The sequence below is a fragment of the Eurytemora carolleeae genome, unplaced genomic scaffold (assembly GCF_000591075.1).
Source record: "Eurytemora carolleeae unplaced genomic scaffold, Eaff_2.0 scaffold27, whole genome shotgun sequence".
NCBI classification, from domain to species: Eukaryota; Metazoa; Arthropoda; class Copepoda; order Calanoida; family Temoridae; genus Eurytemora; species Eurytemora carolleeae.
In genome coordinates, this window is record NW_019396259.1 from 408,742 (window position 1) to 426,531 (window position 17,790).

Below are 17,790 nucleotides of genomic sequence, written 5' to 3' on the forward strand. Positions count from 1 at the left end.
AAAGTTTTCGGGTAAAATTATTATTACAAATATTTTAATCATTAAGAAATATAAAGATGCATCTTTTTATCAACAACTCAATTAATTGATTAGTTTATACTAATCAATTATATCAATGTATTGACAAAGTTAAGAAAGAATTTAATCACGAGTAAAATTAAAACGAAAATATGGAGAAAACAATAAAGAAGGTTAAATGTTTAAAAATTCTTGTACAAGAACAGCCAATTCACACAAAAACATGAAGCTAATGGAGAAAAAAGTAAAAATTCTTACAGAAAAAAAATTAAGTGAAAGAAATAAAATGAAACATAAGATCAACTGGTTGTTGGAAAAAATGTTGATTTGTAAGACGGAGAACGGAGAGAATAAATTGATATGGAAAAGTAATTGAGTTTTTCCCACAAATTCAAATTTTCTTATCCCTATATCTTTGCAACTTGTTGGTGTAAACTTTGATTATTTGATCTAACGTCATTCATAGTTTAAAAATCTAACGTCTACACTACACCACACTGCACTGTGGGTTGCAGAGGCAAAGGGCATAGAAAATCAAAGTTTGAGACAAAGACTCAATTTTTTTATTTATAAAAAAATAAGATAAAGAATAAGGTAATAGTAAAAATCAAAGACTAAGATTAAGATAAAAAAATTGTAAATTGAAAAAAATATTAGATTAAAAGTGGTGAAACAAAGAATTGACCCAAACGTGATAAAACTGGGGGAAATCTATGAAAGATAGTTAGAAAATTGAACAATAAAGACCTATGAAAGAAAACTAATTGATTCTTACGCAATTGTCGCGGCTTGAACTTTGGACACGCAACTTTACGCAGACAGATGTACTGTAATCAATCTGGTTTTGTTCAGCCTGGGAATTTCTTTAAAATTTAAGATTATAATCAGAGCATGGTCATTGTTCATCGAACTATTTAATTTACTTAACCCTCATAGTGGGGTGGGGGGGGGGGGGTTTAAAGGGACAGACCGGCTTTGTAAGGTAGTTAAACTGAGTAGCAGTGATGTGGACAGATTCTTTAGGATTCATTTGAGACATATCAAACTTTTTTAAGATCTGTAAATCCTATCGAGTTTGCGCGCAAAGTCGACGTTCAAAATCATAAATTTGGGTGGGTACGTTTTCAGAATAGTTTTTTTTAATTATTAATAACGTCGACAAAAAATATTGTAAAAATTCAATAGTAACCTAATTAGATGTTTAGGAATATATTTTTCAAAAGAAATTTGTCAATAAATCATAGCTAAAATAAATAATTTCTTTTTTTTGTCATTTTATTGAATGTCTTTTTTCTATGAATTTGTTCGCAGATATCTACAAATTCTTCAAATGTCCTCTTTTTAAAAATTCCAGAAAATCTGCAGAAACTCTTTATGATTAAAGGGAGATTATAGAAACTAATAATTAATATATTACTTATTTTCGATGATAAGAGTTAATTTTTATTTTCAAAAAAAACTCAATAGTTTACTGTAGAATTTTGTTTACTTTTTTTTCGTTGTTATTTAATAATTAAGAAAAACAAAATTCTGAAAACGTATCCACCCAAAAGTAAGATTTTGAAGGTCGACTTTACGCCTAAACGCAGAATTTAAAGATCTTTAAAAAGTTAATTTTTTATGTCTCAAATGAATCCAAAAGAATTTGTCCACAACACTGCATACTCAGTTTAACTACCTTGCATGGTCTGTACCTTTAAGGGCTCTTTATATCAGGTGGAGAGGGGGGAGGGGGGTCAAGGGGGTGACGGCTCTGTATCTTTGTCGTCGCTTTTTTGGAAACTGAATCCTTAAGATTCTTCACTTCAAAATAATGATTAAGGTTAACGGAGTTTTGATGATTTTTTGTTCTAAAGCACAGAATAGGATACAGACCAGTGTTACATGCTGATATTTGTGAAATAATTTTTGTTTTTACATTTATACTTATGTTTTTAAATTTTAGGATTTTAAAACTTTTTAAAGGAACCCGATAAATTTGTGAAGGTTCCTGCATGTCAAAACTATATTCAATGAAAGTTTGTTTTTACTAAATAATCGCTATTTTGGCATATCTTCTGTTGGGGGTTAAGATTCCTGCAAAGGAAATTTTTAAGGTTAAGTACAGATATTTCTGACATTTGTAAATCTTCTCAGATTTGTATTAAACCTTAAAGTTAAAGTGGCAATTTACCACTCATCATCTTGTTTAAATAGTTTTAAAAAAAGAGCTTTTCTTCCTCTAAACTAAAGAGACCCCTTTAATATGCATTTCTATATTTTTACTATTTCAGCACATTCTCAGAATTACATAAATTGCACTTTAAACTATATTGAAGCTATGGAATTTTTCCTCAATTATATAAATCCCTTGTAGCTCAGTAATGATATTATGTACTTGAGTTGTGCATCACTAGGATTTTACTAATAAGATGATCGCCTAATTTACATCATGGGGCCAACAGAACCTCCACGGCCCTTTGCTTTATATCTGGCCAACACTTGCTCATTGATATCAGCACGCTCTTCAGCTTGTTCAAGATCCGCTTGAACCTTGCGGAACTTAGCCAGGTTCAGAGCAGCAATTTCTTCAGCTTCTTCTATCTGCTTCTTGTAGGATTTGACCTTGTTCTGGAGTTTATCAACCAGTTCTTGCATCCTCTCATGGTTCTTGTGATCTTCATCTTGAGAGAAAGTAAGTTCTTTAATTCTGCGCTCAGTTCTACGTTGAGCCTTTTGGGCATCTACAAGCCTTCGCTGCTCATCATCGAATTGACTCTCCAAGTCTTTAATCTTCTGCTCAAGTCTAAAATAAAAAATATAAAATAAGATTTTCAACTTGTTGTTGTCTGCTATTAACAAATTCTTGGACATACCTGGAAGTGATCTTTCTGCCTCCCTTCATTGCCAACTGCTCTGCTTCATCCAGCTTGCTCTGCATATCCTTGACTTGGTAGTCCAGGCTCTTTCTTGTTTTCTCGCAATATTGAGCATTTTCCTGCTCAATTCTTAGTTCATCAGCAAGACGAGCAGCATCAATCATAGCCTTCTTAGCTCTTTCTTCAGCCATTTTACTTTCAGTCAGCATTTCCTCAAGATCAGCCTAAAAAAAATTGTAATTAGAAAATAATAAGTGTTTTGCTTATCAATATTTTCATAAAATCATACTTACATGCATGGTTTGCATTTCAGAGTCAAGCTTCCTCTTGCTGGACTGAAGAGCTTGATTTTGAAGGGTAGTATCAGAAAGTTGTTCCAAAACATCCGACAGCTCCTGCTCAGCAGTTCTACGCTGGCGATCAGCATGCTCAAGCTGAGTCTTGCATTCTTCAAGTTCATTTTGGACAGCATGTGACCTTCTTTCTGCTTGGATAAGTTGTTCTCTTGCCTTATCCCTATGAATTTGCTCCTGCTCAAGGGTTAGCTGCATGTCTTTGATTTGCTGCTGGTATCTTTTGATAGATCTTTGAGATTCAGCATTTGATCCATTAGCATGCTCCAAAGCAATATCCAGTTCATTAATGTCAGATTCAAGCTTTTTCTTCTGACGGATAGCTTCTCCCTTGGCTCTTGTTTCATTCTCAAGAGAGGACTGCATAGACTCAATTGCCTTCTGGTGAGTTTTCCTCAAACCATCAAATTCTTCTTCCTTTTCTTTAATTCTTCTTTCAATTTCTTGCTTGACCTGACTTAGCTCTAGCTGTGAGCGAAGTACCTTGTTTTCCTCCTGCTCAAGTGCAGACTCAGCTTCCTCAAGAGCAGCTTGAAGCTCAAGCTTCTCATTCTCCAGACGCTTTCTGATTTTGTCAATTTCATGAATAGTTCTACCTCCTTCTCCAATTTGATCCATTATGTCCTTAATCTCAGTTGAAAGATTCTTGTTCTCTCTGCGAACAACATCAAGCTGTTGCTGTGATTCATCATAGACTGTTTTCACCTTGAACAGCTCAGTAGAGTAGCTCCTGCATTCTACCTGAGTTTGATCAAGTTCAGCTTGAAGAGAGTCAATCTTGTTTTTCCATTCAATAACAATTCTATCAAAATTTTTTGCTTTCTTTTCCATCTGGAAACATCTTGCCTGAGCATCATCCAACATTCCTCCAACTTCTTCAATTTCAGACTGAAGCTTCATTTTCTCCTTCTCCAGAGCCATGGCTTTGTTGTTGAAGTTCTGAACTGTAGCCTCTGCTTCAGCCAATCTTGACTGCAGTTTCATTTTAGCTGACTCTAACTCTTCAGATCTAGCAAGACCATCCTTCTCATACTTCATTCTCCACATTTGAGCATCACCAACAGACTTTGAAAGCATTCTAAGAGCATCTGCCTTAGATTGGGTTTCTTCCTCAAGTTGCTCTCTGGTGGTGTCAACCTCATGTTCAAGATTTCGGAATTTTCCGAGCAGAAAAGCCCGTTCCTTTGCTTCATCATCAGCAATTTTTCTCTGCTCATCCAACTGAGCACTCAAGGTTTGCCTAATTTTACTCAAAACATTATTGTTGTTATCCAACTCTTCAATGTTTCTCAATATATCAGCATTTTCAATGACAATCTTTTTCTTTGAATTGTCAAAGTCAGAGAGAGTTAGATTAGCCTCCTCACATCTTCTGGTCAGATCACTCAATTGTTGGTTAAGAAGATGGTTTTGTTTCTCAACAGTGGCCTTTTCATTAGCAACTGTATCCATACCTCCCTTAACTTCATCAATCTGGAGCCTTTTGCCATGCTTCTCTTTTTCAACCTTCTGCTTCATCTTGTTCAGTTGATCTACTTGTTCAGACATTTCAGCAACTGCATCAAGATGCTTTTTCTTCAGGCTAGCAAGAGTAGATTCATGCTGAATTGCAGCCTCTTCTAAATCTCTGCGAAGTTTTCCAATTTCAGCCTCTCGCTTTTTGTTAAGCTCAATTTGAGCAGATGTTGCTCCTCCAGCTTCATCAAGTCTCTCTGCCAAATCATCCAACTCCCGAGCAAGAGTGCCCCTCTGTTTTTCAGCCTTTGATCTTGCTTGACGCTCAGCTTCAAGCTCTTCTTCATTTACTTCAATGCGAGCCTGCATTTCCTTAATAGTTTTCTGAAGCTTGGATACTACGTTTTGTTCTTCTTCTAACTTTGTTTGATTTCCTGAAACTTCTTTCTCTTTTTTTGCAATAAGACCTTCCAGCTCTTTTTTCTCTCTCTCAAGATCATTTACCATTTCTTGAGTAACCTTCAGATCAGCTTCTACCTTCCTTCGCTGTTTATCCATGTCCAATCTACCCTTCTTCTCTCTCTCAAGAGAATCCTCTAATTCATCCAAAGTAACCTCAAGCTTAGCTTTTATTTTGTTGAGATGGTCAAGCTTTTCTTCTGCAGAAGTTAGCTCCTCGCTAGACTTTGCTTGAGTTTCTTGCATGTGCTTCTTCTCTTTGTTTAGCTTATTGATAAGCTCATCTTGTTGAGCAATTTCATCATTCATATTTCTAATTGTGTGGTCACGATTAGTTTTTTCTTGATCTGCTTTCTGAATGGCCATCTCCATATCTTCAATATCTTTCCTGAAGCTTGAAAGATCAGTCTCAAACTTTCGTTTTTTCTCATTCATCTCATTCCTTCTTGCCTCTGTGTCAGAGAGGGTTCTTTGTGTTTTCGCAAGTTCATCTTCTTTTTCCGCTTTTGAAGCACTTGCTTTGGCAAGATCTTGCTGATATGAAGACAGGTCTCCTTGTTCTTGCTCAATTTGATGCATCATATCTTTCTTATCCTGAGTCATCTGCTTGATTCCTGCAAGATAACCATCTCTTGCTGTAACTTCCTTGTCATATGCTTCACAAGCGATTGCAGCCTCTGCCTCTAAAGCAGCAATTTCATCCTCAATATTTACCTGGCCAATAAACCTCTTGGTTGCATTTATCAAAAAGTACCATGTCCAGTCACGGAAAAATATATACTTCTTGAAGTTCCTCTGTATTACTGGAATAAAGTTTCTTTTGGCGATTTCCACTTTGTGCTGTTTCCTTCCCAAGTATCCTCTACATATTCCTTGGAAGTAGTTTAGAATTGCTTTAATACACTCATCTCTCACCTCTTCAAGGATACCAATTGTACCAGCTCTAAAGAAAACTTTTGTATGACCAAGACGCCACCTGTCATCTGCATCTTTGCAAGCCTCTAAGATAATTTTAGCTGCTAGTTTTTGGTCATCTCCCGCAGCATACACTTCTTTTGGCTTGATGATGATAAATCTGTGCCTAAAGTCAGCATAGAAGCATCTATTTGGGAAACCTCTTCTGCAAATTCTAATTCCTTCCAGCACACCATTACAAGTAAGCTGATGCATTACAAGGGCTGAGTCTAGAAGACCGGGTGTTTTGAAGTTATTTGGCACAATACAACGAATGAAATGGGGATCTGTTGAATTCAAAGTTGTTAAAAGGGCATCAAGCTGGTTTCTAAAAGCAGAAGACACAGTTTTGAATACTTTTGTGTCTTTTCCTTTCTTTCCTTTCTCTTTGCCTTTGTTAGGATCTTCCTCCGGCTGACCTGGATGGTCACGGAACAAATAAACAACAAGAGCATTATCAGCCTTTTTCATCTGATCTACTACAGTGTCATTGATAGGATCTTTGTTCTTAGTCAGCCAGTCAGTGAGGTTATAGTTAACAATACCAGCATAATGGGCAATAGCAAAATGGGCATTTTTATCTTTTGATCCAGGTTGCTTTTTGAGAAACACAGGGGATTTTCCCAACAAATTCTCTTTCAATTTATCCTCAAAAGATTTGTCAGATGCCTTGGGGAAAAGAGTTTCTTCCTCTAGAATAGCTAGTAAACCCATGGGCTTCTCCATAAGCTGGATAGTTGCCTCTAAATCCATGCCAAAGTCCACCATCTCCCATTCAATACCTTCCCTCACATATTCTTCTTGTTCAAGAACAAACATGTGATGGTTGAAAAACTGTTGAAGCTTTTCATTACAGAAGTTGATACAAATTTGTTCAAAGGTGTTGAACTCAAAGATTTCAAAGCCAGCAATATCAAGTACACCAATAAAGTTGACTTTCTTCATGGTAGGGTCAATAAGAGTACGGTTGCAAAGATCAACAAGCCACATGAACAGTCGATTGTACATAGATCTTGCGAGCGCAGCAATTGAGTTCAGACAGTTATCAGCATTCTGTCCTTTGTAAACCCACTCAGTACCAACCTTTATCTTGGGTCTGATAAAGTTACCATAGAATAGATTCCAATTTTCAATTCCACAAAGTTTGCACACATTCTGGCCAGGAATGGGGTCATCCATTTCACAAGACTCTTCACGACCCTTCTGCTTGAAGGTCATTTCCCCAAGATGAATAATGGCAGCAGTAAGCTTGAACGCATTTTGCTTTTCTTCCAAGGTAAAGCCAAGAACATCAAAAGCCTGATCAGTGAACTCCAATTCTTCTTGATCATCAATGGAGTCAACCTTAACTTTTCCCTGGGAGATAAAAAAGTAGTCATATGGGTCAGTGGAGAGACAGCACATCTCCTGAAGGCCTTCTACAGGTCCAACTTCAACAAGCTGGAAAAAGATGTGGTAGCATCTCTCATTAGGTTGTTGATAAGTTACACGAGACTTCTCAAGCAAATAGACATCAATGAAGCCACCAGCAAGTTTACCCATGTGATTGAAATAAATTCTGATGAACTTACCCTAAACAAAATATTTTAACTTAACATTTTTCATTAATTTTTTATCTAAATTTTGTGTACTTACAAAGCGAGATGAGTTGTCATTACGGATGGTTTTTGCATTTCCATAAGATTCTAGAATTGGATTAGTCTGAACAATTCTGTCCTCTAAATTTGCTTTCTTCTCCTCTGCAGGAGCTCCATCCTTCTTTGCTTTTTCATTGGCACCAAGAATAGCAAAGTATGTGATGACTTTCTTGGTGTTTTCAGTTTTACCAGCACCAGACTCTCCAGTAATCAACATAGACTGATCCTTCTGGTTAGTCATCATCTGTTGGTATGCACCATCAGAAATAGCAAAGAGATGAGGTGGTACCTCATTCCTTCTCTTACCAATATACATTCTAACAACCCTATTGGTGTATATGGGGTACCTCTTGTAGGGATTGATGACAATACAGAAAAGTCCAGAATAAGTCTAAATTATATAATTCTTTATCAATTTACAGATAACTTCTCTCATATTAAAAAATATAAACATTTCTCCATAAAATAAATAAAATAAGAGTATGCTGGGATGAATAATAAGTGATTTTCTTACATAGATGAGTTTTGCGACATATCTAGCCTTCAAATTCCAGAGAACACTGGCCTCGTTGAGATAGGTCATGTTGGACACATCATCAAACTTCTCCATCTTAGGTGGATTGATCTGCATGACCTTATCAGCTTTGAAAGTCTTGGGCTCCCAACCAACTTTGACATCAATCATGTCTCCTTTCACCTAATTAGGTTAATATTATTATTATTGAAGGACAACCTGTTTGAAAGTGAAAGTGGGGCCTGCGCTCATGTCCAACAAATGTATCAATGGATCCCAATTTATCCCAAGAGGAAACTTCATATCAATCCCTATCTGCAATTACCTCCTGAATCATTGCTTCATCATAACCTCCCTCACCATCAGGAACCCAAACAGACTTCTTGGGATCATAAGGCTTTAGAGAGTCTTCTTTCTTCATCTCAAAAGAGACAAAAAGAAATGGTGCCGGATCTAAATTAAGATTTTGTTAAATCATTTTGTTGAGGATTTATCAAATTGTTTCAATTGTTTATAAAAACGGCCAAACATTTCAGCTTGTAGTCACAAAGCTGCACACAGATGTCTAGGAGGTTCCTTTTGCATCTCGTTAGATAGGAACCAAGGTCCTGATGAACCTGATTTACAAAAAATTATTTCTTAAAAATATTTAAATGAAAGTGGGAATTAAAAGAAATAATTTATGGGTTTTACCTGGATCCGGTTCCTTGGAACCTCCTGCCTTCACGTGGCCAGGCATGTTGTCTCAAGTCTAGAAAATATAGCTCTTATTCTGAGATACAATCAAGCTAGTATCAACAAGTTTCTTTTTCTTTGTTAGACCTCAGTATTGCATTTTAATCATTTTAATAATTTTTGTATTTTAAGACTGGTTTAAATTATAACATTAGACACAAACCTATTGTTAAGCTTTGATGCCTTATTTAATATTTTAGAGCTTTAAAGTAATGATTAAATAAACTTTAAAAAAGATAGGCCCTTTTTACAGCTTTTAAATGTTGCCTTTCTAGGCAACCTTTTTTGTACCTATTAATAAAAATCCTTAATTTTTCCATTTACAATGTTTGAAGTAATAAGACATATGAATATATAAATGTATATTGTGTAAAGAATAATTGTGTTCAAAAAGAATTGCAAACAAGTCTCAAAGTGTGTTGCCAACAATGTTAAAAAACAAATAACTATAAACTGATTCACATATTACGATCTAGTTCATATTTAGATCAATTCCAAAAATTGTCTGTCTGCAAGAACAATTAAATTATTTTGAGTTCTATTTTTTATATAGAAGAGTTTTTCTGATATCAAAGAAGTACAATTTTTGCCACAAACTTACTTATTCCTATATTTGCCACAAACAGGTTTATTCCTATATTTGCCACAAACTTTTTTATTTCTATATTTTCCACAAACAGACTAATTCCTATATTTGCCACAAACAGGCTTATTCCTATATTTGCCACAAACAGACTTATTCCTATATTTGCCACAAACTTGTTTATTCCTATATTTGCCACAAACAGGCTTATTCCAATATTTGCCACAAACAGGCTTATTCCAATATTTGTCACAAACAGGCTTATTCCAATATTTGCCACAAACTTGTTTATTCCTATATTTGCCACAAACATGTTTATTCCTATATTTGCCACAAACAGGCTTATTCCAATATTTGCCACAAACAGGCTTATTCCAATATTTGCCACAAATAGGCTCATTGCTTTATTTGCCACAAACAGGTTTATTCCTATATTTGCCACAAACAGACTTATTCCTATATTTTTGTTGTAAACCTAAAATTCTGTTGGATTAAATAATTTAATTTGAAATACAGGGTGTCCCACGAAACATGACAGTATGCAAGACAACTTGAATATCGTCTTGATTTTTGATATAATTTGCTGAATTTATTTGTCAACCTAATTTTAGAAGTAAATTTCTAGAGATAATAATCACAAAATTCCCCTAGTCCTGCCATTTCCAAAATATGGTCTTCATTTTTTGTGCTTTCAATATTGCCCGAGATATGAACAATTTCGTTCAGATTTCGACAATTTTGCTTTATTTAACAAAATTGAAATCTGAACCAAACTCTTTATATCTCCGGTAATATTGAAAGCACAAAAAACGCAGACCACTTTTTGGAAATGCCAGGAGAATTATGTGATAATTGTTTCAAGAATCATACATGTTAAAGTAGATAGAAGACTAAATGTCACAAATAAATTCAAAAATCAAAGACGACTTTCAAGTCGTCTTGATATTGTCATGTTTCGTGGGACACCCTGTATCATAGGGTTCCCAGAAAACAGAGGCTGAAGTAAAAGAGAAGTTTAAATTAACTTTTGCCGTCAAGAAGTTGAGTTTTAGTCGAGTTTCAGAAGTTCATTTCACCAAATGGGCGAAACCTTGTGGTGGAATTAAACAAAACTTTTAAACCATTGAATGTAACTTGGTTCAAACGCCGGTTGTAGTTCCGCCCAGTTCTGATTGGTGTACTATCAGGGTGCAAAGATATAAAGATATAATATCAGGGTGCACAGATATAAAGAGTAAAAAATTTGAGTTTGAGACAAAAAATTAACTTCTTTAAAAAAAATGCTTTAACCACAAAGTCAAATTTTCTAACCCCTAAATGTTTGCAACCTTTTAATATTTAAAACCTAAATTATTTGATACCATTGGGTTGCAAGGATATATGAATTAGAAAATTCGAGCTGGTGGCAAAAACTCAGAACTGTTGAGATCTAGTAATATGAAAGAGTGGAAGTAGCTGGAAGGGTACTTTGAATGAAGGGGTTGAAGACACAATATTTTGAAATTATGTGATCTAAATTCTAATACCTTTTATCAGGGAGCCTAGGTCCTGTGCTCTCAAGGTATACCTGGAGAGTGAAGGGTGTGGGGGAACCTGTGTACAAGGAAACCTAGATTGACCAGCCTAGTGGTGACTGGAGGAACCTAGAGCTGGCCGATATCCAACCCAAGATCAGTTCAAGGGGGGAGAAGAATAAACTGCTGAGTTGGCAGTTTTAAGGTTTTACGCAACTCCTAACGTCCAGCTTATATAGATACTTGATTATGAATCAGATTATAGAAATTTCCAGAAATTTACGTCGAAACATCCTGCTTAATATGGCCGAATTTTACTAAAAAATTACTACTACACAACTGTTGTTTACTCAGAAAACAACACAAAAATATTTGAAAATTATTTATTTAATTTTAGGTGTAAAAAGTTTCCGATATTATGATATTTCATAAAAAAGCATAATAAGAAAAAAAATTGTTTTTGTAAGTTATAAAACTGTACTTTATTTAGTTCTCTTGCAGATAAGCTGTTATGTCTACATATAATCATATAAAGCGCAAATATTAGTTACCGCATAAATTATACTTGCAAATAATATTTAAGAATACATTTATGCAATGATAAAATTTGACCCGGAGCTGAGGCAAGAATTCAAGCATCAGCAGATTTTTTCACAGCATTTTACCACTTAAAGGGACTATAGACGTTATTTTCCCTCTTAAAGGAACTATATACGTTTTTTTTCTTCTTAAAGGGACTATAAACGTTATTTTCCCTCTTAAAGAGACTGTAGACGTTATTTTTCCTCTTAAAGGGAATATAGACGTTATTTTCCCTCATAAAAAGATTATAGACGTCATTTTCCCTCTTAAAAAGATTATAGACGTTATTTTTCCTCTTAAAGGGACTATAAACGTTATTTTCCCTCTTAAAGAGACTGTACACGTTATTTTTCCTCTTAAAGGGACTATAGACATTATTGTCCCTCTTAAAAGACTATAGACGTTATTTTCCCTCATAAAAAGATTATAGACGTTATTTTTCCTCTTACAGTGAATATAGACGTTATTTACCCTCATAAAGGGACAATAGACGTTGTTTTTCCTCTTAATGGGACTATAGACGTTATTTTCCCTCTTAAAGGGACTATAGACGTTATTTTCCCTGTTAATGGGACTATAGACGTTATTTTCCCTCTTAAAGGGACTAAAGACGTTATTTTCCCTCTTAAATGGACTATAGACGTTATTTTCCCTCTTAAAGGGACTATAGACGTTAGTTTCCCTCTTAAAGGGACTAAGACGTTATTTTCCCTCTTAAAGGGACTAAAGACTTTATTTACCCTCATAAAGGGACTAAAGACGTTATTTTCCCTCTTAAAGGGACTATGGACGTTATGTTTCCTCTTACAGAGACTATAGACGTTACTTCGATCATCATTTCTAGAAAAAATTACGGGGTTCTGTTATTTTCTATATCTTTATTTTCAGTCTAAAAATTACTTCATGTTGCAAGCAAATTTATATTACACTAGCTTGGGAACCCAGCGTTGCACTTGGTACTTGCTACTTCAACCGTCTACCCGCACTTAGACGTATTTAACAGGGAAACTAAAATAAAGAGCTCCAATCAAAATTTGAGGCAAATCGGTCCAAGGGTTTTTGAGTTATTATAGGACAAAGAAACAGACAGACACACAAACAGAGATTACAATTTATAAAGATTAAAAGAAATAAAACAACGATATATTCCTCATTGTTGATTGAATATATAGGGCTAAAGGGGCATTGTTTTGAACCGGGCATGTTGGGCCGGAAGACGATATCTAGAGGAGTCGATGGAGAACCAATTCAGCTGAACCAAAAACAATTCCAAGTTCTCGATATATATATATATATATACAGGGTGTCCCAAAAAACATGGGAATTCAGTGACGAATTGGATATCGTCTTTGTTATGAACTAGCATTGTAATACCTAATTTCAAAAGTCATGTCTGCTAGAGTTTGTTTTATGAAGAGGGTAAATGGCTGTAAAGATGTGTCTATGATGTCTCCGCAAGATGAACAGTGAAGACGGACAAGTTTACTATGTTTGTATACTGCAATTTTCTTGTTTTACTGAGGACAACCTTATGCAGTCAAAACATAAACAAACAAAATGTGAACATAGCAGACGAAACTCTTACAGATTACAGGTTTCTCAGAAGGTATCACTAAACTAAATTAAAGAATTATCTAAAAAGATGATATCAAATTTGTCACTGAATTCCCATGTTTATTGGGACACCCTATATATATATATATATATATATAGATATATATATATATATATATATTAATATNCTATAAGCTCAATAAACTAAAGTTCAATTATCTTTTTTTATTTTACGATAAGAGCTCTTAAATTTCCTCAGGGTCAGGATTCATGAATCGCTAAATTGCAAAATAGGGTGGACTTCGTCATTTCTTGCCCCCCCCTACAGGGGGGGGCAAGACTTCTTAAGGGAGGGGCATGCCCCCCCCTTAATCAGGCAAGGGGGGGGCCTGGCCCCCCTGGCCCCCCCCCCTAGTTGCGCGCCTGCCTTTAATTACGTCGACAGTCCCTTTTATTAAAACTAATGTATATTAAAATGTTAATCAATGACTCATGACTATCGTCTGAACTGAAAACTCATCATTAGTGGACAGTCATGCATAAGACGATTATAAATGTCGTCTTCAAGAAATTTTTATCTTATTTGAAGTTCTAGCTCGGGAACCCAGATTTGACTGAAAAAAGTTGACAATCTAAGCTTTAAATTTATAAACAAAACTAAAAAATTCAGGGTTCTAACAAGTTCCTTATCACAAACAAACAGACTGACAAACTAAGTTTTCTATTTAATAAAGATTAATATATTGATACACCTTATCGCAGAAAATAAAATTATGTTAATACTTCCAGTTGTGGTTCGTTCTTCTCTCTATTCATTTTGCTTCTGCTCATCTCGATTCTCTCCTGTTGCCCTCATTTCCTTCAGACGCAGTCACAAAAGTCATAATATGTTTGTCATAAATATGTTTTTCATAAATACATTTGTTCTAATACATAATTTTTATAAATTACATTTTTCATAAATTACAAAAGTCATAGATAACACAAGTCATAAATTCCATTTGTCATAACTACGTTTTTATTGTATACAAATCATACATTTCTAATAATTTATCCCATTTTAACATGTTTAAGAAAGTAGAAAATCCGCGATTGTTTTAAATCAAATCTGCTTAACTATCTTTTCTCGGAAATTGCATGGAACATGGATCGTCTTATGAGATTTGAGAAAACATCTAAATATGTCGAAGCTGTTGATGCTCACCACAACACTTATTACCTCAACATCAACAAAACAATGTAAACTACTGGTTATGTTCCAGTAAAAGCTGCAACAAAAGGATTGTTACCCGAAAATCGACTGGAAACCTGGTATGTGACTCTCTCCCTGAACATGATCATGGGAACAATGTCAAGAAACAGAAAACAATGCAGCTAGAGAATCAGGTAGTGGAAAGAATGGCTGGGAATGTATCAAATACTTGACGGAGTATTCTGTCAGAGGTGACCAACTCCCTTCTTGCTGAAACCTCTGGAGGACTGCATGGAATGCGATCAGCTAGAGCCATCAAAACCAATTGGTATGGCGTGCATGGCAGAAGTTTAACCCCATGCCAAAGATATCAATCATCAAGATATCATGGAAATCCCAGAGCTACCTATAATAAGCTGGCTAAAACTAAAGATGGCCAATATATAAGGTAAATATATATATAAGGCCTTGCCTGTCCTAGCCGCAGGTCTCGCCCCCCCCCCCCCCACCCATTATAACCATGCCTTAACCTACAATAATAAAGAAATAAGTAATAAGAAATTTGTCCAATCTTACTTAATTGTCTGTCCAATGTTTTTCACAGTATCTTTTATCATAAATATGATGAGATTCTGAACGGTGATATTTATTCCAACAATGCACTTGAGAGTTTCAATGGAGTTAGGAACAACCAGCTTGGAACAAAGACAAATGTTTGAAGAATATGTGAACGGTTTGTTGAGGAGGAAGCTCTTATATGACAAAATCTTCTTGCCTCAGTTGCTGGACAGGATCAATTCACAAACAGTAGGAGAGATAAGCGTCGCAGAGAGAAACTTAACACGCTTACAAATATTGTCAGCAATTATTATCTTCTACCCCAGGATGATTATCTAAAGTCTCTAGCTAGTGAAATTGCTAAGTCGGACAAATAGCAAGTCTTGTATTACAAATATAATGTAAACATATTTGAAAATATCTCACCATCAAATAAAGCAAATCTAAAGAAACTGCCTAAGTTCTGGAAACCCAGTGTTAGTTTCAACGCAATGTGCGAAAATCTATCAAGCCTTGAAGTGCTGTCTTCATACCACATTTTAAAGACGAAAAACACTAGACAGGGACCAAGAAAATCCATTTCTGAAAACCACTAACTAAACTATACTCATGTTTAAAGCCTTGTATGGCTTCTGTTTTTTGGCAAACCCTGTCAATCATAAAGCGCGATATCCAGAGAAAAGACAATTAGTATTAAATTGTAAACTTTTATATTGTTTAATGTAATTTTGCTTTAGACAAATATGATGAATAAATACGTTTTCAAATATCGATGAACACAATCCCTGTAAGAGATATTCATCACGTTCACATCTAAATATTTCAACATTTTATGTAAACATGTGAACACTAATAATCCAGAATAATCCGGTATTCTTAATATTTTATATTTTGCAATATTTACAAATTTATCTATATTCATAGTTTTGGTGTTTATAGCTTTGCTGCACTCTACTCTACGATGCAGATGTGAAAATAAACAAATTAGGGCAAGTGCAGTTTTCTTAAGGGATCTTTATATTTTACAAAAGAAAAAAAATAAATTTATTTGTTTATTTGCAGCTTGTAGTTTTAAGAGCTATCTGACATCTATATACATATATATTGTAGAAAACAAAAAGCTCGAGTTGATCTAGTAGATATCTCCTCTACTTCACAAAAGCGAGTTGATCTGGTTGATATCTCCTCTTCTCCACATACACGAGTTGATCTGGTTGATATCTCCTCTTTTCCACATACATGAGTTGATCTGGTAGATATCTCCTCTACTCCACATACATGAGTTGATCTGGTAGATATCTCCTCTACTCCACATACACGAGTTGATCTGGTAGATATCTCCACTACTCCGCATACACGAGTTGATCAGGTAGATATCTCCTCAACTCTACATACATGAGTTGATCTGGTAGATATCTCTTCTACTCCACATACACGAGTTGATCTAGTTGATATCTCCCCATCTCCACATACACGAGTTGATCTGGTAGATATTTCCTCTACTCCACATACATGAGTTGCAAATAAAACCTAGAAATAAAAATACAGTTTTTGTAAATAAACTTTTGGTATAAATCGTTTTTAATATTTGATGATATAACTTACTAGTGGGGTATATGTGGGGGAAAATATGGAGTCTGAAAAATAAATATTCATTTACTATATTTAAACGTTTTCACTTTTCAATGATTCCTCTATCTATTGTCGGAGGTATTCGGTTTGAGTTGCTCTGGGATGGAGGGGGGGGGGGGTTATTATTTTGAAAAGACGACATCTCTTGGAGAAGGTTTCAAATTGGATTTATGGTCTTCACGTATATATATATAGAAGTGTATTCTGTTTAAAATCCGATCATAACTCATGAACCCTTTGACCGGTTTTCTTTAAATTTTAAGGAACACAATGGAACCACGGAATATCTAAAAATCAAAGTAGAGTCGGTTAAAATATATACTAGACATTATTTTCCAATCAAAGCTGGGTTTCCAAGCTAGGTTGTTATCATCAAGTCTAAATTCTACATCGCTGAAAATATTGCTCATTTTTCGGAACGTTCACTTAATTTTTTTTTAATTTAACGCTTTCAAAATGCAGTACAGAAAACGAGAATAGAAAAAATAACCCTGTAGCGCGCGTTGTATCTATTTTGTTTACAATTTACAATTTGATTCTGAATGATTTTTAAACATATGTTATAAATTTTGTTTAATTACAAATTACTTCTCTACACATATTAAGAAAATAACTCATTTTCAGCAAATACCAAATAAGCAAGCACTTCAACACATACAGAAGTAGAAGTTTAAATTCATGTGCAACATTACGCATACGAATTTGTGATCTCGTTGCTCTTCTAGTTTTGATTTTATGCGAAATCATGAAAAAATGAATTTATCCAGTTGCATATTGGAATTTCAAAACATTTTTCTTGTTTGCTATGCTCTTCAATTAGAGAAGTTATAATTGAAACATAAAACATTTCAATCATTCGTGAAATCAACTTTAGTTTGACGTGAAGCCGAGAAATCTAAATTTTGAATATTTTACTTCATGAATATTGAATAATGAGAATGTATTGAGAATTAATGTAGGTAAAGGGGGAGGGGTAACTAGTTGAAATGTATATTGGGTAGAGCTTGAAATATATCCCTGAAATGTGAGCCTTAGTTCTGGGTATATGCTCAGTTTAGGCAGATATATAGCAGAACTAGGGGAGTTAGTTGTTTATTTATATTTTACATAGACAACGTAAAAACAGAGAAGTTGTTTATTCATTTGTATATCATAGGCAACATAAAACTGACAAAGAATTAATAATTATTTC

At 34.7% G+C, this 17,790-nt stretch overlaps 1 protein-coding gene and 1 long non-coding RNA gene across 2 annotated transcripts; one reads left to right on the forward strand and one right to left on the reverse strand.

Annotated features, from left to right (window-relative positions):
- Positions 1-2,257: 2,257 nt before the first annotated feature.
- On the reverse strand, positions 2,258-11,197 carry LOC111699536 (myosin heavy chain, muscle). Its single transcript, XM_023470237.1, has 8 exons — positions 11,093-11,197; positions 8,942-8,999; positions 8,574-8,701; positions 8,249-8,431; positions 7,733-8,125; positions 3,170-7,669; positions 2,874-3,100; positions 2,258-2,803 (listed from the first exon to the last, which is right to left on the reverse strand). The coding sequence occupies exons 2-8, from the start codon at positions 8,985-8,987 to the stop codon at positions 2,443-2,445; spliced, it is 5,838 nt and encodes a 1,945-aa protein (XP_023326005.1). The 5' UTR covers positions 8,988-8,999; positions 11,093-11,197; the 3' UTR covers positions 2,258-2,442.
- Positions 11,198-13,981: 2,784 nt separating this feature from the next.
- On the forward strand, positions 13,982-15,955 carry LOC111699556 (uncharacterized). Its single transcript, XR_002764774.1, has 2 exons — positions 13,982-14,856; positions 15,891-15,955. It is a non-coding gene; the product is annotated as an uncharacterized LOC111699556 (long non-coding RNA).
- The last annotated feature ends 1,835 nt before the right edge of the window (positions 15,956-17,790 follow it).